At 26.7% G+C, this 25,055-nt stretch overlaps 3 protein-coding genes across 18 annotated transcripts in view; 2 read left to right on the plus strand and 1 right to left on the minus strand.

Moving 5' to 3' along the window:
- LOC107071120 (uncharacterized) overlaps positions 1-8,195 on the plus strand; it is a 31,008-nt gene extending 22,813 nt beyond the window's left edge. For both annotated transcript variants that reach the window (XM_015329827.2, XM_015329828.2), the window contains 9 exons: positions 1,069-1,233; positions 1,347-1,460; positions 1,536-4,749; positions 4,843-4,946; positions 5,044-5,143; positions 7,234-7,315; positions 7,392-7,578; positions 7,677-7,772; positions 7,839-8,195. In XM_015329827.2, coding sequence (XP_015185313.2) covers positions 1,069-1,233; positions 1,347-1,460; positions 1,536-4,749; positions 4,843-4,946; positions 5,044-5,143; positions 7,234-7,315; positions 7,392-7,578; positions 7,677-7,772; positions 7,839-7,991 — 4,215 coding nt within the window. In that variant the 3' untranslated portion in view covers positions 7,992-8,195. The remainder of the gene's footprint in view (positions 1-1,068; positions 1,234-1,346; positions 1,461-1,535; positions 4,750-4,842; positions 4,947-5,043; positions 5,144-7,233; positions 7,316-7,391; positions 7,579-7,676; positions 7,773-7,838) is intronic.
- A 981-nt stretch (positions 8,196-9,176) lies between these two features.
- LOC107071133 (protein YIPF1) lies at positions 9,177-15,669 on the plus strand. The gene is made up of 4 exons (XM_015329857.2): positions 9,177-9,486; positions 9,636-10,024; positions 10,104-10,284; positions 10,374-15,669. The coding sequence occupies exons 1-4, from the start codon at positions 9,282-9,284 to the stop codon at positions 10,634-10,636; spliced, it is 1,038 nt and encodes a 345-aa protein (XP_015185343.1). The 5' UTR covers positions 9,177-9,281; the 3' UTR covers positions 10,637-15,669.
- Positions 15,670-21,256: 5,587 nt separating this feature from the next.
- The window catches only part of Hipk (Homeodomain interacting protein kinase), a 29,590-nt gene continuing 25,791 nt past the window's right edge, over positions 21,257-25,055 (minus strand). For 13 of the 15 annotated variants that reach the window (XM_015329836.2, XM_015329838.2, XM_015329837.2 and 10 more), the window contains one exon: positions 21,257-24,175. In XM_015329836.2, coding sequence (XP_015185322.2) covers positions 23,977-24,175 — 199 coding nt within the window. In that variant the 3' untranslated portion in view covers positions 21,257-23,976. The remainder of the gene's footprint in view (positions 24,176-25,055) is intronic. The other 2 variants (XM_015329844.2, XM_015329840.2) reach the window with 1 other exon arrangement.

The following is a 25,055-nucleotide window of genomic DNA, read 5'->3' on the forward strand; positions in this document are numbered from 1 at the left end:
TATTTAAAGAAAGTAACAAACAAAAATCATCAAAGTATATGGAAGTTAATGTGCGACACAAAACCATGATAGGATGGATGAACGTAAAAGTTGCATAACAAGAAACTCGGGTAGAATCTTTACGGAATGACCAAGGATTTTTGTAAGGTCTCTCTGTCTCAACATAAAAATCTTGACATCCTTTCTCATTCGGTTATATACGCGGGCAATTCAAATAGTCGTGAACGTTTTAGTCACGTGATACACATATCCGTTTCTTCTTCTAATAATTTATAAACAATATAATAATACAAACTCTTTTAGATATATATATATATATATATATATATATATTTTTATTATTTCTTGCATAAGTAATGAATTCTATTTTTATTAGTCTTTTTTCTTCCACATTTTACAATAAACATGTGTATTATTATTGTTGTGTATGTGTAATATACCAATACACATCTAACGTTTTATTGTCTCACGAGTTTTTCTTTCTCTCTTTTGCACTAACAACACATCTACTAACAAGTTCTTATGTAAACGTGCATATAACAATACTAAGTCGCTAATAATACGTCTCAGCCCGCGGCGGATGCATTTTCCTTCTTCTTAACTCGAATCGCTGAAGCATTATAAGAGTCCTTTCAATACTCACGACTATTTTATAATGCAATACATAATCATCCTAATTCTTTTTTTTAAGACACACCATTTTACCATCTCCTTTTATTACAATTGCTTGAGAACACCACATACACCTGTTGCTAGTTCAAATATTATAGAAAAATAACAAATGAAAAATACTATTACAATTTACTATATGACATCTAAAATAATCTTATATGTTCAATATATTATAATTGATATATTGAACAATAATATTAATAATAATTAATGTATATTGTATATCATATCTTGACTACACACTATAGCTATATAATTATAACTATAAATACCAATATATACCTATATAACTATAGTATTATTTATACAGTACAGTATTTATATGGTACTATTATAGTACTAGGTGGAGTTTTCTTATTGGTATTGGTTATTTTCTTCTTTTTTTTTTTTTTTTAGAACGAGAATCAAGATGAAGAAAGTGAAGTTTTCTTCTGGGATCCACCGTCTGTTAAAAATCGTAATTCGAAATATCAAAATCATGGGAGACAATTGCAAGAACAATTGGCACAAGCCACCATGAGAATACGTGAATTGGAAGCTGAACTTAAACGAACACAAAAGGTTCATCATATACACACGATACACACATACATATATAATAGATCAAAATACATTAATTAATAAATAAAATAAATTGATTTAACTATCTATATTTTATTTTGTCAATGTCTTAGGCTAACAATAATACGAGTATAATGGACGAACTTCCGGATGGTCATCATCAACTGGCAGAATATTTACGTGCAAAACAAGATATGGTCAATAGAATCGTACGAATGGAAGAAAAGGTAATAAATGTTTGAACTTATTCATTTTGATTATAATTATATACGTTGATAAATTTGATTGTTGATAATATTTAGAATCGCGAGGTTGAAAGAAACGTCAAACGAATGCAGGAAGACGAAATAGCACTGGTGAACGATTTCAATATGGTCATATCGAAATTGGATTATCAGGAAAAGGTCAAACTGTTTCGTGATGTATTGAAAAATTTGGAAAATGATAAACAAAAGTCATCGTTAATTGACAAAGAAAAAATGTACGATTATTCAATTGATGAGAAGATACTCGACAAAAGTAGCGAAAATAATCAATCGGAAAATTTGATATTGGATTCTCAGGAATGTTCTATGAGTAATAGGGAAATTGAATTGTCTAGAAAATTACTAGAATTGCAAGATGAAAATAAAAATCTTAATAACAGTTTGGAGGAACTTGATCGACAGCATGCACAATTTATTGAAGAATTATTAACATTGAAGAAAGAAAACGAGAAGAAACATCAGTGTCTACAAAATGCGTACGAACAACTTTATGTTGAACACAATCAAGCTGAAAGTAAAGTCTTGGAATTACAGAATAAACTTAGCATGATGGAAAAAAATAATAAATGTCATTTGGAAAAAGCCGAGAAAAATGTTCAAACGGAGGAGGATGATAATGAAAAAAATGAAACAAAAATAAATGACAAGGAGGAGTATGTTGATAATGGTAATGGTAATGATAATTTGTTGTACGAATTGGAACAAAAAGTAAAAGATATCTTGAAAAATTCGTGCATAGAAATGAATGATACAAACGAGTCGATTTTCGAGACTATTGCAAAACAATACGTCGAGGTAAATTGGAAGAAGGACGTTTTAGAAAGGAAGGTAACTGAGATTACGCGAAATCTAAATGAGAACACAGAAATGAGGGACAATTTGCAACTGGAATGCGAAGACATGCAGGCCCACATAGATTCGTTGCTTTTAGAAATTCAACATTTGAAATCAAATTTGCCATCTATTCCCGAAGCTAGCGAGGAACGTGTTGCATCCTTGGAAACTGAAACTGAATCATTGCAAGAGGAGGTTAACAAATTACGTCAAGAGAATGATAAATTGAAAAAATTACATGTTACCGATTCTATAAGAAATTTCGAAAACGGTTTATCGATCAATTCCAACGAGAATTTATTCGACGAAACAAAAGTTCAAAAAGTCACGATGATGAACGATGGTTATTGTAACATATTTAGAAATGATGAAGATTCTGTCGAAGATTTGAAACGTAGGTTGTTAGAATTCTCGAACGAAACCAGCGAATTACGAACGTCTTTGGAAAAATACAAAGAAACCATAGAGGAACTTAGATTGGGTAAAGAGAACATAGCTCATGAATTGAAAGCTTCAGTTTGTAGTATGGAAGAATTGGAAAGGGAACTTAAAGTTACTTTGAATATTAAGAACGAACTGGAACGTGAAAATAGCAATTTGATTAAGGAGAACGAACAGTATCAGGCAGATTTGATTAAATTGAAAGCAACCGCCGATGATTCGAAAAGAGTAGAAAACGATTTGTTGGAACAACTTCGTGAAGAATTGAAAAAAGTTAATATAGAAAGAAACCATTTGGAATATGATTTATTCAATATGAGAGAAAAATTGGACAATACTTTGCACGAGGCAAATCTTAGGCAAGATTTGATAGCTGGATTGACTCAAGAAAATGAGAAATTTGTCAAAGAAAATGCATCGTTGTTGGATCAATTGGCAGCAACTCAAGTAGAATCCCAAGAAAAGATAGAACTGTTGAATACAGAAAAATCTTTGCTCGAAGAGGAACAATCGGAACTTCGAGCGGAATTAAGCAAATATGAAATGACTAACGATTCGATAAAATCACAATTAGAAATTTCCGAAAAAGAAATAAGGGATCTTAATGCAGAGAATATGCATTACGTAGCTAAACTACGTAATAAATTAGTGGAAATGAAAGAATTGCAAGAAAAATTCAATGAGAAAGCATCTGTCAATGAGTTGTTGCAAAACAAACTTATGGAAACTGAAGTTGAATTGAATAATTTACGTTTGAAAGAAAAGGAAATTACTGAAAAGGAATTAAATTTAATGCAAAGCCGATTGATGGAAACTGAAAGTGAATTAAATGACTTACGTTTAAAGAACAAAGAGGATCAAAACGAGATCGCAATTTTGAAAAAAACCATAACCGATTTGAACGATCAAATTCGTTTGTTCGAAGAGAAATCTAGGCATTTGGAATCTCCAACGAAAGAAAATGACTTTGAGAGGGAAATACAAAAGTTTGTCGATAATTTGGAAGAGAAGAATCGACAAAATGAAGAACTAAAAGATATAAATAATAAATTAAGGACAGAAATAGCAGAAATAAAAAATCAATTGGAGTCTAATAAAGAAAATGTTTCTATGGCTAAAGAGACCATAGAAAGTTTGTCGAATCTTATCAAAGAGAAGGACAACGAAATAGAATCATTGAAGATGAGCAATCAAGTTAACGCAGTTGATTCGAAAGATTTTCTTAATCTCAAAAATGAAAGGGACGAGCTTGTTAAATTGGTTCAAATAAAACATACCGAGAGTCTTCAGTATCATAGCGAAGTTAAAAGATTATCTGTACTATTGACGGAACAAATGTATCAAGCTCAAGAGTTGCGGAACAATATTTCCATGGAACAAAATAATATAGCTAATTTGTTAAATGACAAAGATCAAGAACTTGCAGAAACTAAAAACGAATTGAAAATGAAAATGGAACGATTAGAAAATAGTCAAAATGTCGATAATGGAGAAATTTGCAAAATCGCGAGTCATTTGAATCAATTACAGGAAATGGACATTCTTAAAGATAAATGTGATGCATTGGAAGCTGCCTTGATTCAAGAACAATCCAACAATAGAATGTTACAAAATCAATATGACGAAAGTCAAAGTAAATTAATGAATTCGGCTAAAGAAATAGACAGACTTAGGACGCATTTAATAGCGATAGAGAATAGTTACACGGAAGAAACTTTGAGGGTTGAGGATATGCGTAAAGAATTGGAAATCAAATTATTGCAAACGGAAGAGAAACTTAAAAATTCGTCTACCGTGTACACCTCCGCGAGTGTAAGGGCAAATCAAGAAATAGAAACGTTGCAACAACAAATGTTGCTTATTGTTCAACAAAGGGACGACATACAAAATAAATTGTCTATGGCGGAGGATAAAGTTTTGTCGCAGACCGCTGCACTTACTAATTTGCAAATAGTTTTGGAACAATTCCAAAGAGGTATAGAAAATGTTTTTCCTTGATGCAACAATTATTTTCGCAACAGCAATATAATATGATATATCTACTAATGCATATATGTGATTATTTTAGAAAAAGAAAGGGATATCAAGAGAGTTACGGAAAAATTGCAATTACAACTTCGAGAGTCCCATGAAAAACAAAACGAATTATTAAATGAAATCTCTTGTCTCAAGGTTTGTCCTTTTTACTCCTTTCTCTGCTAATTGTTTTATAAGAAATTGAAAATGAGATTATTTAATTGAATAAATAAATATAAACACACACGTGTAGGAACAATTAGTGGAAGCTCAGGAATATTTGCAAGCAGCTTCTAGATTAAGCGAACAACTGGATAAGAAAACGGAAAGAATAGATCAATTAAATCGAGAAGGTAACTTTTTCAAACACTTTACACATTTTTCCTATTTTTGTTTGCATCTTGTTCTCTTTACATTTATCGCATAGTTAGTGTTTTTGACATTTTTTTGATAATTTCACACGAATATTTATATTCAATAATTATTATTCGTTCTACCATGTTATTTTTTTCTTTTTTTTTTTTAAGTATAAATAATTAAACCTGGCACATACATTATTATATGCTTGTAGGATTTTGAAAAATATATGATGGTCGGTAATAAACTTGGGTATTTTTCCCCACTAAAATATTATTTACAGAACTTCGATATATACTCAAATTTGATAGTACTAGCGACAAGAATCAAAACTACATTACAATCATCGGTTTGACTGTGTATGCTGTGACTAATCTGTGAAAAAAAAAACAATTTACACACATAATATCTGGTAATGTAGTCAAATATCAGCTGGTAATTCTGGGATTAAACTGTAGCCCCAGGATTCTTGCTGGTATCCGGCTACGAACCAGACCCCACCGCCTTTGCACACTAAATCACATCTTGGTTGGCTCATGCGCGCATTGCCCCACTGGTGCTGGTGCTCTCTTCTTTCATTTTATTTTATTTTAATGTCAACACTTTCTTTGCTGAATTTTTTTCTTTGTTTTATTTAAAAAAAAAAAAAAAAAACTACTGACATTGTAACGATTATATATAATTTTATTATTTCTTCATAAATATATAAAGATATTGCTCTCTCTAAAAAGAAAAAAAAAAAAAAGAAAAAAATTAATAAATTGTATAAAGATACTTGTATTTTGCAGCTTTGCTAGTCTTCCAAGACCTTAATATTTTACCAATACTCAAATGGCTTGATATATTTGATTATAACACCGTATAATTATTAAAAATTATTTTTAGTACGCATGCTACACGAGCAGAAACAAAATAATGTAGATAAATGAACATTTCTTTTTAATTATTATATACATCAACAACGTATTATTTTATTTAACTAAAATTAATTGAATATTAAAAAAGTATAAGCATTTTATATAATAGATCCATAAATAATCATTGTAAGCCTTGTATTGAATTATTTCAATTATGTATCATTTAAGGTATAGCAAAAATTAAATTAAATATAAATACAATATATAATATTCTGGTGTATATATTATATATAACATCAAAATATATTGTTAAATATCGTAGTATAGAATTGCATAATGCTTCGTAATAGATAGTTTTATTAATACATGTAAAAAAAAAAAAAAAAAAACATAAACTTGGTAACGTAGAAGTGGGTAATCTCATGCGGTAACCGTGAGTGTGTCAAATGTAAAAGCTCATATTACCTCGTGGGGTTTCCCACCCGTTACCAATATTCAGCAGAAAAAAAAGGAACTAAATTCTAAATTTATAATTCAAATCATAAATTGAAATATTGATATTCTATAAATCTTTAGATTAGAGAATTAATATCATACGCGATATATCTAAAAGTAGTTAATATAATATTTAACATGTTAAATGCCATGCCTGGTGTTTCCACAGACTGAAAACTTTGCCAAAATTTGTATTTGTTTTTCTACGATTAACGGGAATCATCCCAGTTGAAATAAAAAGTTCGACAAAAGAGAAGGCTAGGCGCTTAACATGTTAAAACAACAGCTTCCTTATTATACTTTTAGTAGCATGTATGAAAATATTAGTTTGCATAGAAACAGCATGATAAACGAAGAGAATGCAGCATGTGCAATTAAGATGTGGGTGTGAGTATTACATCAGGTACTGGTGTAATAACAAAACTACCAGTACTTGTGTTATACTTGCGCTCATGTCTGTTCAGAGTACCAATCTGCCAACTTTACAACGTCTCAATGAATGCACATGTATACAAAAATCAAAAATATTTGTTCTTTTTTGTTTTATTCTCCCTCAAAAGGACGTTTCTTATTTTATTATCTATTTAATTTGGATTGTTGATATAACAAATAAAATCAATATGAAAAGCATTCGTTTTGTACTAGTACGAGATAATAATTAATATAAAAATGTATAACAGTAAAAAAAAACAAAAAAAAAGAAACATAATTGATTTCGATTATTAATTTTCCAGTTGAAAGATTAATGGAATTGGAAAATACCGCTGAACGAAGAATAGAAGAAGCTACGCAAAGTGGAATAGGAAAAGTTGATAAGTGAGTTAAGATTATTTCTAAATTATATCTTTCTCTCTTTTCAAATGAATATTTATAATGAATTATTTGTCTTCAGGAATCTTATTAAAAATCTCTTGCTTGGATATTTGTCATCGTCAGCATCAGACAAATCATCCGTTCTGAGAGTAATCGCCACTGTATTAGATTTTACAGAAAATGATAGAGACAAAGCTGGTATTAATAATGCAGTTGCAAATAGCAGTTGGTTTTCGCGTTTTAGTGGAACTGGTACTCCAACCAAGGCAAGTATAAAATTCTTCGATTTTTCTATCTAATTATTTCAATATAATTTGTATTTATAATATAATTTAATATTATATTTTTGTAATATTTATTATAGGATCAAGAAGCTTCATTGTCAGCTGCATTTGTAAGATTTTTAGAAACCGAATCTAAACCAAAACCTCAATTACCTGCTTTGCCAATATCATCATCGGTAAGATAAATTAATTTTAACATGTATTTATCTTTATCAACGATATAACAAATAATATATTTTTAGTCCTCACCTCGGCCAACACATAGCAGACAACATTCAACTTCGTCTAACCATTCGACATTATTGCTTTCCAATGTTACATTACCAACATTCCCCGACTTTGTTCCAGCCAGAAATACAGGATCCATTCTGAAAGAAGTATTAAAGGACAGCTGATATTAAAATAATCAATGCAGTAATTAATATATATATACTGCAAACAGCATCCTGCTGTAAAAAAAAATAATTCAATGATAAAATACAAGCTAAAAAATATCCTATCTACTATCGAGCCTAACTTTTTATTCGGACATTAATATATTGTAATATAATTGCGCTCTGAAAAGAAAAGAAAAGAAAAGAAAAGAAAAGGAAAAATAAACTGCCTTAGTAAGTTTTGTGCTGCATTTATCGATAGCTTGATCAAATCAATTCTTATAATCTAAGCCAGTGGAAAGAAAAACATAAATAAACGCGATAAACTTTAATTAATGATGTGAGATTCTTTGAATGAAAAAAGAAAAAAAAAGCAATAAAAAATAAAAAACGTTAAATATGTTGAAAATATTTTTACAGAGACGCCGAAAAAAAACAATTGTTCTTAATTCATATTAAGAACAATTATTCTTAAATTATTTTTATTTAAAAATTATTTCTATATTAAATCATTCTAAGAGCTTGTATAAATGAAAATAAATCTATTAATTTAAAATGTCACTTCTAATGTAATATGATTATTGATTTATTTTATTTAATGTTAAATTTGATTGCTAATTGTACATAATGAGTAAGTTGTTGAAAAATTGCACATATATTAAAGAAAAAAAAAGAGAAAAAAACAAAAGAAAAAAAAGAAAGAATAATAAAAATATATTTTGTTATCTTACACCATACCTTTTAGTTGTCCCCTTAACAATAAACAATCAAACTTTGTATGTATTTGTTAATATAATAAACTATGTATATTTGATAAGTTAACTGAATGTAAAATTGTAACATATCGCAAGTTCCAGTGTGAAGTATGTACTAAATTTTTGTCAAATGAAAAAACGCGCGCTTTTAAAGACGCGTCATGGATATTCAAAAATATTTCAGCGTTCCTAAAATTCTGTAATTTTATATCAAATTTTGAAGCTTTTAAAATTTCAATTTAAACAATATAAATGATGTATCAATTTTTGTGCTATTTAACATTAATAATAATATGTATGAACAATTTTGCGTAATGTTATTTCAATTATTATTTATATTAATTTTTGGTTCCATTGAAATTTAACAGATGGCAGAAGAGTTTGCAATTCGATATTTCTATTCGCTGATTGGTCGATTTAATTCTGACATCGAACGATGTATCGAAATATATCGAATAACAAATCGATACTGCAATTTTCTTCCCTGCAATGTGCCCAGCTGGCAATTGTCAAATAAGTTTAAGAAATAAATTTAAATAATAAATAGTGTTTAATAATGGAGGGTGACAAACGTACGACAAACACCGATTCTCAATTTATTTCGTTCCATGATTTTTCAACGATGAATCAACAAAGCAACGTTGGTCAAGCACAACTTGACATTGGTGCTTCCACACATCAAAATTTTAATAATTTACCTAATGATTCTACAGGAATTGGTATTCTTGAAGATTTAGAAGGCATACCCAACAGAAATGAAGGTTAACTATTGATGTAACATATTTAATTATTAACTTAATATACTATTTCTAATAAATATAACTTCAATATAATGTTGTATTAAATCAACCGATGAAATGTCATAATCATTTTTGATGTATTATTGTTAACTGTTATTTTATTTTTTCAGTGGATCAAACCCAATACAGTTTCTGGACTTTAGAATACTATCAAAAGTTTTTTAATGTCAATACAAAAGATGTAGTAGAACGTATCAAAAGATCAATGTTTCCACATAGTACAGAAAATTATTTGGTTACGCACATTAGACCTAATCCTGATTTATATGGTCCATTTTGGATATGTGTCACTTTGATATTTTCTGTTGCAATAAGTGGTAATATGGCTAACTATTTACAAACAGCTAGTTCTAGTTATTATCATTGGAGATATGACTTCCATGTAATATCCTATGCTGCTACCTCAATATTCTTGTATGCTTGGTTATTACCACTTGCATTATGGGGAGCATTGAAGTGGACAACTAGTATGAGAAATACGGAAGAAGAATTGATAGAAGTAAATCAATCAATTGTTCATTTGATTTTTTTCTAAGCGAAGCTAAAACATAAATATAAACATTCTTTTTTATTTTTAGTCATACGCATCTCCAGGACTTTTGGAGCTCATATGTCTTTATGGATATTCTTTGGCTATTTACATTCCAGTTGCATTTTTGTGGACGATACAAATCGGTTGGTTACAATGGATGTTAGTAATAGTTGCCACTTTTATGTCGGGTGGTGTTTTACTTCGTTCACTGTATCCAGTTATATCAGGTAATATAAAATACCTTTTATATATTTATTACATATATAAATATTTGTTGTATTTAATTAATAATTAAAAATCAATGTGTGTTATACAGGAAAGCATAGAATAATATACATCAGCGTTATCCTTGGTATGCATCTTCTTCTGGCGACAGGTTTTATGTTATGTTTCTTTCACGTTCCGTCCAAAACCTCGCCGCAACACGCCATGGAAATCTTATCTTCCGCGTTACCACCTACGGGAAATGTGCAGACATTGATGGAAAAGACAGGATCTAATGCGACGGAAAATACAGTGAATGCGGGAAATAAACTTTTAAATATTCCAAAGTCTACCATTGGAGCGCGAGTCACCTAAAAATATCTAATATTTAATAGATTTATGCTAAAGAGGCGGGTATCGTATAAATACGATGAGGAGTGTATGTATGATGTTTGTGTTACTAAGATGCTCTAACTCTAATGCAATTCTGCACGCGAAATATATCATCATGCAACGGGTTCAAATTTAAAGAATTTTGCGAAACGATGATCCGTTTATAAGCATCAGTATAATAAACGTATTCGAATAAATCGTACAAATCGCACATTATATTAAAGAGAATTTACAACAACTAAAAATCATCAAATTTTATGTTCTTAGAAAATGAAAAGATAGATCTTGTTTGTATTATACTTTTAAAAATAAGTTATAAAAATAATGAAGTGTAAAAAACAAGAACAAGAAGCTAATCTCTAGAATTCCTTATACCGTATTAATAATTGTTTTGATACGACAAAGTATTTACCCTTTTTCGTAATAAGTATTATATTTCTATATACATACACACACGTATATATATATATATATTTAATGTTAGAACAAAAAATGAATACGAACTTTAAAGTGTTTGGTTGATTTATTTGGCAATCCTACTGTCGGTAAGATGAAGTAATATCTAGTACCGCAAGAAGGCAGCACAATTTTACTAGTCAGTAACAATGAAGTAATAGCTAGTATCGCTAGATGGCGAGACATATTTCAACAGTCGATAATAAAATTAAGATTTTCCAATATATTTTTGTTAATTGATTAAAAATAAATTCAACGTAAATTAAATTGTTTATATGATAAAAATAAATGTATCTTAAGAGTATTATAATATTTGTTTCTTCCTCAAACAAGATTAATATTTTTATAATGGCAGGTTGATAGTTCTACCCCTGAAAAATGATTACACTTGTAACACCATCATTTTGTGTTGTCTCGGTTGCGGTTATTTAGGCGCAAAAACAAAATTAAAACAAATATATAATTAAAATGATTTGTTTTTGGTTTTAAATATTAATAACAAAAAAAAGAAGTAAAGAAAATATTTCTTTTTCTTATAGTTCATGGTGTTTGACAGCAAGTTATCGATAAAATGTTCAACGTTACGGCTAATGCTAACAACGATTTTGGTCCAACTTGGTGATTATTATTAATTATTACTTTTGTTTAATTAAATTTCCTCTTTCTATTTTCATTTGTTCGTTTACTTCTTTATAGTTTCATTACGAGATATTACAGTCAAAGATTGCAAATAGGCAGGAGCGTAATCAGTAATAATAAATTTTACGGACAGTCTAAAAATTGTGTGTGTGTGTGTGTGTGTTTGTTACTTTTTTCTTCATTTAAACGATTAAAAATGTTTCACGCAAAATTACACCAGTTTTTAAATATACGATCGTAATAATCGTAAACGTGTTTCTCTTTCAAAGAATATATGCACATATTTTTATATATATATATATATATATATATATATGAATTTTTTTGTTTTATATAAAAGTGTGTGCATACATAATTTTTTACATAAAGGTTATTATTTACATATTACATTGTGCAACTGGGCATGTATTAATAATTATTATTAATGATAATAATTCATTGTAATGCATAATAATTTGTATTTTGTTTTTAACTGCAATTATTATAAATCAAACTCGAGAAAATAAGCACACGTCTCTTTCTCCATTTTTTTTTTCTAATTCGCACGCGGACGTTTTTTTTTAGAGCATTACACACAGATACAATAATTATAATTATAAATCTTAATAATAATAATAATAATAATAATAATAATAATAATAATAATAGTAATAATGATGAAATTGTTTGCTGTTACCCTGGTATTTAGTTTAAATTGATTACTTACACGTTTTACAATATACGTATATCGATAATACACGTAAAAGTATTGGCATGTAAATTATTTTCGTGTGTGTGTGTGTGTGTTATTTTTCTTCTTTTGTTTTTTTTTAAATCTATATATACATAATATTATTTTATAATATGTACAATCGGACTGTTCTAATTAAACTACTAACGTTTGGTTAGTATTTCGTAGTTAATTTATGCGAAAAATGTTATACAATAAAAAAATCAGGTTGATTATTCAGTCGCATGATCGATAGATCGATCGATCGATCGTTTGATCGTATCAGTCGATAATGTAGTTTTCTTTTTATTTCATTGTTTTTTTTTTTGATTATTTTTATTCGTTCAAGAGCTTTTTTTTTAATTACCAAAAGAATTAAAAAAAATCGAAATAAAAATGGGTATGGGTGGTAAGGGGTTAAGGGGGAAAAAGGAAAGGTGATGGATGATGTGCAGTGTTTTTGTTTCAATCTTTGAAAAAGTGAATTTTTAGGGCCATAAAACAATATTTGACTGAACACACATAATCTAATTACAATTCACGTTTCTTGTTCATTTATCTGGTTCCTTTTTCACATTTTCTATCACTCTCTTTTTCACTTTTTGTTTGTTTGTGTTTGTATTTATTATTATTATTTTAAATTCATTTCTCAATCTCACACAATTGTAATAAATTAAATTACATTATTCATAATATTTTTGTTAACTATCATTTTTATTATTTCACCCATTCTAAGGTATCTCAGAGCATCATAATTATTCCATATCATTTTATGTAATAATAATGATAATAAAGAAGAAAATAATTAATAATAATAATAATAATAATAATAATGATAATAATGATAATAATGATAATAATAGTAATAATAATTTATCTCAAATACACCGTACATAATATTATTAATCATATCGCATGATTAGCGGCCAAAACCACTCGATTATTATCTTAAGCATTAGTCTTTAGTGTTTGATTATTATGCTACAATAATATACAATAAACGTGTGTTTTCAATTTTTTAGTAGTTTTCTTTTCTTTCATTATCCTTACATCATCCAGTATTTTTTTTCTTTTTAAATATTTTTTCTTTTATATTGAACAATTACGTCACGTTGGTAGTACACTCGCCTCTCTATCGAAGCATCGAAATCTCTCCTCAACCATGACAACCACGACGCCATATTTCTTTATTTCTATTACTTTGATTATACTTTCAAAAAAGAAAAAAAAAGAGAGAGAGAGAGAGAGAGAAAAAAATGATGAGCATTTTGTATTTAACAAATTTTAATGAATTATTTTGAAAAAGGGTTGAGGGGATTGTGAAGATAAATCGATAGACGACGATTTAATTGAATTACTACAGCACATCGCGTTAATTACAATATAATAATATAATATAATATAATCTAGCTAAATACAATCGGTTTGTGTGTGTTGTATATTAAAATATAAATATCAAATAGACTTCTTCCTTGTCCCTCTCCCCACTAAAAGGATATATGCACCTTTATTTTATATATACATATGTGTATAAGTGTATTTGTGTTCCTTGTACGTACGATGTGCGTACGTGTGGTTACATCATTGCACGCACATGATTTATGTCTATTTATGTGTTTATGTGTGTGTGTGTGTACATGTATTCCATATATTTAATGTAAAAATTCGAAGTCATTATGTGATGTCTCATTAATTTTTTTATTTATTAAAGACAGAGAAAGAGAGAGAGAGAGAGAGAGAGAGAACTTTTTTTTTCATTTTTCAGTATCCATTTTTTTGTTGTTCTTCTTAAATAATTTTTTATCTCTTTCTATTTCTCTCCTTTTTCTTCCTAATTATTTTATTGACAAAAATCATTTTACAACGATGACAGAAAAGATTTTATTTTATTTTATTTTATTTTAATTTATTTTTAATTCCCCCCCCTCTTTTTTTAATTTACCGAATGAACTATCTCCAAGGTCAAACTAAACCTAAGCTTTGTACTCTGGTCGACCATCGAAATAATTCTGTACGTGCAAGCAATATATTATATATATATTGCATCGTATATGTACATGTGCATGTATGTACATTCATGTACGTGTACATATATACATACATACATACAAATGTACTTTTAAACCACACATACGAGCACAAGTGTACACGTACAAACGATTGAATGGGAATATATGTATATTATAATACAAATACAAATACAAATACACACACACACACACACACACAATTTATGCACACAGTTATGTATATGCGTATATGTATACTTCTATATATATTATTAAAAATAATAATAATAATAATATCATATAACAGGTGTCTTGTGAACGAGTGTGTTTACCCCAATTCGATTAAATACAAAAAAAAAAAATGAAACAATATTTGAATTAATTAATTCGGTAATCATAAGGGAAACAATTATTCAAAACGAAAGAAATAAAATGGCGACGATAATTCTGCAGCCATTTTATTTTAAATTTAAGGCACGCGCTACTGTTCAAACCAAAAACCAAAAAAATAAAATAAAATAAAATAAACAAACAAAAACAATTACCAATTAACATCGCTAAATATTAATTGCTTCATTTAATATTATTCTCCCTTTTCTTTTTTTTTGTTAACAACAAAATTAAAAATAATAAAAAAAAATCTTTCATTTAACCTAATTGTCCATACTCAAGAGAACAATGTAATATTTAATAATAATAATAATAATAATAATAATTAATATCGTGTATCGAATTTGTTGATATTTTTACAGTTGTGTCTGTGGGTTTATTTAAAAAATAACGCATACATACTTACACACTTTATACACGCATACATACATACATATAGGATACACACACATGTAAAATACGGAAAATACATAAAGAATATTAGAAACGGGACACCCGTTATATGTAAATATACGTGGGTACGTATTAAATCATTTCCGGTACGTGTAAAAGTGAAAGAGAAGGTATTTAAATCGTATCGGAAATGTGTATTGTTTTTTTTTATTATTTTATTTTTTTTCTATCGCCAAATAGCGTAATACTTTGTGACAGACTTTGCTGGCTTAATAAAAAGCTTTCGTGTTACATTCTAAATATAATATATTATGAATATATCGCATTATTATCATTATTATTATTATTATTATTATTATTATTATTATCCTTTTTAATTATCTTTGATTAATAATAATAATAATATTAATAATAAAAATTGTCTTCTTTTCATACTCTTTCTTTCTTTCTTTCTTTCTTTCTTTATAAACTCTATTTTGACTTGCATAGTCGCACATTTTGGAGGGAACGACTATTTTTCTATTCGAGGAGAAAAAGTTTTATTTTGTATATAATATGTATGTGTATATTGCGCGGCACTGGTATGTATATTTTAAACAGTTTTAATTAAATGGTTTTGGCAAAACGAATGTAGTATGTGTTTTGTTTATCTTTTCTCCACATTTAATGTACGTAAGTATGTATGCATTTATTTATTTATCCATATATGTATTTACGTACGTGTGATTATAGTATCATCATTAATAATAATTCATATTTAATAAGGCAACAGTTACGAAAATTCACTTGTCGAATAGACTAACTTCGAAGAACAGCGAAGAAGAGCGAAGAACATACGAAGAAGAACGAAATAATACGAAGACGAACGAAGATAGAAGCGCGACTAATTTAAAACGTGCTAAACAATAATTATTTATCCCAATGAAACCTGCTCACTTAAAGGGAGATACAAAACAAAAAAGGAAAATTATATTACATAATCTAATAGATCTATATACGTCATAAGTAGTAGTAATAGTAATAATAATAATAATAATGTTAATAAACGAGGAAATATGTAATTTATTTACATGAAGAAAAGAAATCTATTTTTCAAATCACCAAGATTAAAAAAGAAGTTCATTCCAAATCTACGAATATAAATAAATCATGTGATATTGTTATATATATATAATAATAATGATGATGATCATAATTATGATATAATAATCATAATAATAATAATAGTATTAATAATAATATTAATAATATTAACATTTAAATATAAAGATAGAATTACGTATTGTGCAAAATAATGTTGATCTACTTTTCGTATATAAATATTATAATATATATTAATCAGGAATACCAAATTAATAAATTAGAAATGAAATTTTTATGATTAATATTAATAATTATAATTTATAATTTGAATAATAATTTGAATAATAATAATAATAAATTGAAATTATGATTAAATAAATTTATTATAATTGATAAAATATTATTATATAAATTTAATGTTATTATTGATATATTAAACAAAAAGAACAAACAAATATATATTAATATAATTTCCTAAAGCTATATAAATTTTTATCGATTACTTTTATGAATTGTAATGTTTTCTTTCAATTTTCTTTCTTCATAGTTGTTTTTTTCTTTCTTTTTTTCTTGTTTATTTAAACAACGACGAGTTACGAGAAACGATCGAAGGGACAATATATATATTTATATATACTCGAAACGTTTAATGATTAGTATGAAATATATAATGACACTAATGACGTTTTAATTATCCCCTTACACATTCTCAGATTTACAATTAATATTATGCAATTAAGTGCGCCATTAATTTTTCTATTAGAAAATTCTTAACATTAAAAACATCGATTATTAACGATAACTATTATACTAATCGGATTAGAAAATTGTTAAATCTATTTAATCTACAAATTGATTTTCCTTTTTTAAAATGTCTCCCTCGATCGTATCTCCCTTCATCATCATTGTTTTTCAATATTCTAACGTTAATTCATTTCTTATATTCATCTATTTATTATTACAAATAGAATAAGTGTCTAGAATGTGTTTTACGTTTTATTATACAATCTTTCTAAATCTATTCTTATAGATTTAAAAAATATTTTCACTTCTCTCTCTTGTTTTTTCTTTTTCTTTTTTTCTAATCCATTTAGAAAATAATTTATTTGTTTTTACGTTTTTCTTTTTCTTTTTCTTTTTCTTTTTTTTTACGATCTCGATTTATTTTTATGTTTTTTTCTTTTCTTTCGATTCAATACGACGAATATTAAAATCACAAATCATTCAATTTTGTATTCATTTAGAATACATTTCTAATAAATAATAATAATAATAGTAATAAAGAATCTCAATGAAAAAACTCAAAAGAAAACACGTTTGAAAAATTCTTACAATCCACATTTGTTATTTAATTAAATAATATTTGATTATTTTAATTTTTTCTTACTTTTTTTTTCTTTTTCTTTTTCCTTCTTTATCATATTTCTTTCCTTGAAACATCTACAAGTTAATTGATTAAATTATATATCGAATAAATAGGTCACTCTTGTTTGTTAATTAATTAATTATTATCACTAACGACATTTTAGTCGTGATCTATGCACAACCTATTGTATATATCTATATATTTATATTTATTATAATCCTATTAGAAACATTTTGTATTCATCGTTTTAATTATCGAACGAGTATTGACCGATTATCGATCATTCAAAAGATAAAATAATGAAGAAGAGTATTTTTATTAGTGTTCAAGCATACGTATTATTATTTCAAAAGAAATGCTGATTTTTATCTGGTCCATTAATTTTGTACCCACATTATTCTTTTATTTTTTTTTGTTTTTTTATTTTTTTTTTTTAATTTTATCATCATCATCATCATCATTATCATCATCATCATCGTTTTAAAAAATATCGATATGTCGCTTGTGTAAAATTATTTTATTTTATTTTTTTTTTTGCTTTTTTTCCACCATTTTTCTTTTTTTTTTTTTCGTTTTTTCCAATAAATATTTTTAAATATTATTTTCTTATCTTTCCCCCGTTCCCTTCTTCTTCTTCTTCGTTTTCCTTGATCAGAAAAATGTTTAAAATATAAATCAAGATTTAATCAAACGAAACACAATATATTAAATATTTTAAATTAATTTTATATATATATATATAGAAATTTTACAATAAAAATCGAATTAATCGGTCAATACCAGATCGCAATCTAACTTAAAAAAAAAAAAAAGAAAAAAAAACTTTACTTGAAATTGAAACATAATATTCCTATGCAAAATGATATTTTAAATTTAAAATATAAAATAGATATTTTTGAATGTCTCTGTACACGATTACACAATAATTACTACTATAAATATTTCAAACATTTATCCACGTATTTTATCCTGTCCTATTTATTATCTCTAATTTATATTTGAATTTTTTTCTTTTTTCTTTTCTTTTCCTTTCCTTCTTTACATAAGATTATACGCGCCCACACATAATTAATACATGTTTTTTTTCCCCCTTTTTTTCTTTATGTACGAATGTAAATGCATAACTCTAAAGATATGACTTATTTTTTTTTCTTCTTCTTGTTTTTAGCGAATTATCAATGCCAAGATGACTCAATATAATAATTATATATGCATTTATTAAAATATATATGTGTAAATCAAAGTTCGCGGGCAAAATATTTCTCAACACACATATATACGACGTTGTGTACGTTTCAATATGGCGGGAAGTTTAAACTGACTTATACACTTTAAATATAATTCTCTCCCCCATTCATATATAATTAATGATCATATTAAAACGTACCAATTGTATATATCTAATTACATGAGTTATTAAACAATGAAAAAAGAAACTAAAGAAAAAGAAAAACATGCAAAATACAATGAATAGATTATTGATTAGTTGTTGCATCGAATTGATTAAATAAATAATTATTTTTTCTTGTTTTTTTTTTGTCAAAATATGAATAATCATTTTGTATATAATCATTATATTTATATTATTAATATAATACTGTTATTATTATTATTAATAATAATAATCATCATCATCATTATTCTTATTACCATTAATACAAAAAAAAAACAAAAAAACAAAACCATGAAACTGACAAGAAGAGAAAGAAAAAGAAAAAGGAAAAAAGGAATAAAGAAGAACATTTCTAACTTCGCTTTCACCAATGTAGAAAGAAACGAACGACACCATTATATTACAACAATTAATCCTGTAATGTAGTGGCTCTCGATATGAAGGCACTCGAGAGACTTACGATGCTAAATTATCGTGGACCCAACAGCTATCGCGCGGCCCTATGCATTATTATCTACTAATAGTGAATAGAATTATTTACGACACGCTACCTGATTAACTATTATTCCATTAGTTTTTATTTTTTTATTTGTTTAGTTTCTCTTTCTTTCTCTCAACTCTCTCTCTCTCTCTCTCTCTCTCTCTCATACAAACATATACCCCCACATACATACATAAACACACCACCCCACTGTGTATAATCCTAAATTCCTATATATTTCATATTTTTTTCTTATTTTATAATAATAATAATAATAATAATATTTATAATATATTATACACACTACTTTTTTTTCTTTCTGTTAAATATATAGTATGTGCATATGTACATATAGGTTTTGATGTAATGTGTCTGTTGCGTATTTACTTGTTATTTTCCTTGTTTTTTTTTTTTTTAATGTTAAATAATTTTTTTACATACACGCATTCATACGCACACCACAACACCATGTTCTACTTTATTATAGGTAATATTATATCACACCTTTTTCAATCATGCTTCTTCTTCTTCTTCTTCTTCTTCTTACCCCCCCCATCCCCCTGTTTTAAAAGTTCCTTTCTCATTCGTGTTTCATTTATTTCATTCAATAATAATTCATCTTATCTCTCATCATCATCATCATATTATTATTATTCTTCTATTATGTGTATAAAATATCTCTAATTAAACTCTGGACGTAAATCACTCTAATCAACATACCCATATATAATATTAAATTCCCCATAGGCTATTTTATCAAGTTTAGCATACAATTCTATGTATAAATACGTATGCGTTTCTCTTTGCTGAGTGTAATTATTATTATAGTTGTATATATATATATATGTATCATCAAATAATTCATTTGCAAAAAAAAAAAAAAGAAAGAAAGAAAAAAAGAAACAATATTCAAGTATCGTTTCATAGTTTTTTTTTTATTTTTTTTTTTTTTATGTAAAACCATAAAAGAGATATTTTTTTTTGAAAGGACAATATCAGTCGACGAAAAGAAAAAATATAATAATAATAATAATAATATTCGTCGTGATTTTAAAGAAGATTTTATCAAGAAGAAGAACCACATTAATGTGTAACACATTATTTCATTTTTCATTGAAGAATTTATTATTTCATTTCTTCAAAATAAGAAGTGTAGTCGTTATTAATTAATAAATTATTTACAAATAATAATAAATCTTTTTCAACGATATAGTTTTCTCCTAGAGATACATACATACAAACATACATACATACATACATACATCATACATACATACATACATACATACATATATAGAAATATTTGTTCTTACACCTGACGTGGAAAAGTGTGATAAGGAAGAACGCGATTGATATATGAACGAACGAAAGAAAAAAAATTAAATAAAAAATAAAAATCAAAAGATAACTAAAGAAACATGATCGAACAATTAATTACAATAATAAAAATCCCCCTTTTTTTTCTTTATCGATAATAGTTTTCTATGTACAGTTTAATACGCGTTAAATGTTATTTATTACAAAGAAATGAATTTATACAAATGAGATATATATATATATATCGTCGTGTAATAAATACTGAACGTATTATTTATCGTGTGATGTGTTTTAGCTTCGTTAATTCGCGTTTAATTATGCTTAAAAAGCAATTTATTTTTTTATTTTTATTTTTTATTATTATTATTATTATTATTATTATTATTATTATTATTATTTAGTTTTCTTTTTCAAACTTCATCGGCGTATGTGCATTTTTACGTATCGTATTTAATTTGTCTTTTTTTCTTTTCTTTTCTTTTCTTTCTTCTTTTTATTTTTTTTTTTTTTTTGATGAAATCTAATACACGTTTGAACAATTATTTGTCCCTAAATACAACCCACGTCGAAATGCAAATATGCAAAATATGTTTTGAAAGATAACACGACTTGTTAGAAAATTATACCCCCTTTTTCCTCATAGAGACCCGAATACTTAAACGTTTAAATTCAGGACATTAAAAAGTAACAAATAAGATGAAGAATTAAAACAAAATAAGTTAATAAATAACAACGAAAGCTGTTCGAAAAAAAAAGACAGCTCGTCATGTATAATATATATATATATATATATACATGCGAAACGTTAAGCACACACAATGATTTTTTTAGTTAGAAAAAGCTTCTAATTCGATCAGTTTCAATGAAATCACTAAATTCTGAAATACACGCTTTGTACAATCTGATTTCTCAAAAAACGACTTGTGTGACTTCTACTAACTAATCCTAAACGATAAGAATCCCTTGAATACTTATTTTAAACGAAAGTAGTCCACAAGAAAAAAAAAAGAAGAAAAAAAGAAAGGACAATAATAAATACCTGCATACAATTATTTTCCCTATAGGAATAAAACCGTATCGCCTAAGCATGACGATTAGGTATACACAACATGTATCTGTGTGTAATATAATATATAATATATATATTTATGATGTGTATGTAGGAATTTCTCGTTAATTTGGTATTACGAAGAAATAAAAAAAAAATAAGTAGTAAGTAGAAGTAAAAGTGAGAAGTAGAAGTATAGAAAAGACGAAGTAGAATAATAATAATAATAATAATAATAATAATCAAGAAAAAAATTCATGTAAATTCGTTAAACTTTGAGTGCCACTTGATTGATTGTGTATATATGTAAGATACTTAAAAAGACTAAAAAAAAACGCATCAAATGTTAACTCCCCACTAAATTGTCTCGTGAAGTAGATTCTACTGAGACATGTTACAATATAATCGATTATTTGATTAGCAATTAAATCATATACATATTTATATATATAGTTATATATAACCATTGCCCTCAGATTCGAGGAAGAATAGTAATAATAATAATAATAATAATAATAATAATAATCCTCTATCCCTTTCGCTAATAATCTTCAATAAAAACAATTATACAATGTGATATGCTTTTGAAAGCAATGATATCACTGAAGAAATGCAGCAAACTTATTTATAATAAATAAAACCAACACCGTATACACACAATATATTTCATTGTTAAATTATTACATTACGAATGAAATTATTTATGGAAATAAATATTGTCCATTATTAATAATTATATTTATTTTATAAATAATTCTATTCGTATATGTAATAATTAAACAACAACAACATTCTTTTTCATTTATATATTCGTCCGATTTTTTTTCTTTCTTTCTTTTTGTTTTTTCTCTCTCTCTCTCTCTCTCTCTCTCTCTCTCTCTCTCTCTCTCTGTGTTTATCATACAAATTTCATTGTCTATCGCGGGATTATGTCCGATAATTAAACGAAACAATTTCAATTAAATTCCGATACGCAAAGAAAAATCGATATCAAATCGTCAAAATATTAACGAATTGTATTTCTTTTTTCTTTCCCACTCCCCCTTTCTATTATATTTTTTTTCTTTCTATATTCTTGGAAACTTACGACAAACATAATGGGCACGCAAAGTTTTATATATACATATATTTATATGTATATATATATATAAACACATTTGCTACAGAGTGTCTTGACACAAAATTACAAATTTTCATGAATTTTATATAATTAACAATAAATATATATATATAGTAATAGTTTTAGGAAAACGTGTAGAATAATCTAAACGAGACACATTAGCCCTATAAAGTATCTTTTTAACAATTCCTTCTACACGAGTTGTTGTTATAATTATTATTATTATTATACGAATTGAAAAAGGACATCATTAGATTTCATTTGTGATTAAAACAACTAAACAATTAACAAAGAATGATAATTAAAAAGTATCAAATTGCAAGATCTAGTTTATCTATTAAACCTATTTTTGTTGTAATTAATGCGTTGTCACTGTCTCAAAACTTAATTGTATTATACCGTATAGAATTAAGAAAATATAAAGAGAACAACGATGATCAAGGACGGATTGACGATTTGGTTATTATAAAAGACCGTCTCTTCTAAAATCAAAAACTATTTATCTCAATGTCTCTTTTCAACAATTCCTAATGTAAATCGACTTTTTTAATTACACATTCCGTTGATAAAAATGTAGCAGGTATTTTAAAAGAAGAATCCTTGAAAAAGAGATAGAGAGACAAAGTTTTGTGAGTCTTTCATTAATAAATATTTCAATGCAATGTAAGTCCTTTTTCATTACGCATTAATATTTCCCATTGTATCGAACATTGACAGATGAGAACAAAAATTATATATATATATATATTTAGGAAGAGAGACAGATAAACAGACAGACATATCGTAAGTTTCACAAGAAATAGAAAAAAAAAAAAATAGGAAAAAAGATAATATAACAACAAATAAGTAAGGAGGGCATAACGAGAGCATTTGAACTGCAACGATCAGAGCACATTAATGCACTTGAAAAATATGAATTTACTCCGTAAACCACAAACCAGATGGTTGATACTGGTGTTTGGCTGGTGAAAGAGGAGCCAATCCATAAACAGCAGTAGGTTGCATATGCGCTGGTAGTGGATGAGCTGCATGGCTTGCTAGTAATGGTCTGGCTGAACTGTGATGAGCTGGTGGTGGCAACGCACGACTAGAATCATACAACGTTAATGGAGACGAGCTGTAAAAAACGGGATAACATACGGTTAGAACATCTCCACAAATTTCTAAAAAAAAGATTACAAGTATATGTTTATAGAAATATATTAAATATAATTCTTTGAATATATAATAAATGTATTTCCCTTAAGATACCGCTGGCCCAGATTACATCTGCGTATCTTCAAATTTAGATTATTTATACATAAATATATATGTACATAGAAAAGAAATTATTGTTCTTTTTTTCTTTTTTTTTTTATAGTATATAAAGATTCATATTACATTGTTTAAAAGTAAATGATATTTTGGATACGAATGTGCAAATGGGCGATCGACATATTGTTATAACTAATTTATGTACAAGTATGATCAAATAATCATTACATTTTTATAATATATATATATATATTTATTTATTTATTCAACATTAATATTTTATGGTAGAATGAAAATATAAAATTCCTCGAAATAAACGCATACTTGTACATAGATAAATATGAAAGATATGCAATGTGCAAACATGCAAGTTTCTAATCAAGATACTCTACAAAAACACTAAACTATACAATGTAAAATACTCTTGATGCTATGTATATAAAGAGAAAATAAAAAAATAAAAACGAATAAAAATGAATAAACCATTTATTAAAAAAAGAAGAAGTAGAAGAATAAAAGCGAGGTTTATTCTTTTATATAAAAAACCGATATATCGTTTAACGATAACTCGTGCAAATTGGGGGATCGAATAAATGAAAATCTTATATAAAAAAATATAAAAAAACATTTTTTTCAAGAGGAATATCTAATTACATTAAATAGGACACATTACGCATCATGTAATTATGCACGAACTATATAAAATATATAATAATAATAATAATGATAATAATATCATTGTA

Source organism: Polistes dominula, unplaced genomic scaffold, assembly GCF_049000335.1.
Source record: "Polistes dominula isolate Pdom_NZ unplaced genomic scaffold, Pdom_raw_medaka contig_11, whole genome shotgun sequence".
NCBI lineage: Eukaryota > Metazoa > Arthropoda > Insecta > Hymenoptera > Vespidae > Polistes > Polistes dominula.

Coding starts and splice junctions, on each gene's coding strand:
- LOC107071133 (XM_015329857.2), top strand. CDS start 9,282: ATGGAGGGTGACAAACGTACGACAAACACCGATTCTCAATTTATTTCG. Junction 9,487..9,635: donor CATACCCAACAGAAATGAAG/GTTAACTATTGA, acceptor TTATTTTTTCAG/TGGATCAAACCCAATACAGT. Junction 10,025..10,103: donor CGGAAGAAGAATTGATAGAA/GTAAATCAATCA, acceptor TTTTATTTTTAG/TCATACGCATCTCCAGGACT.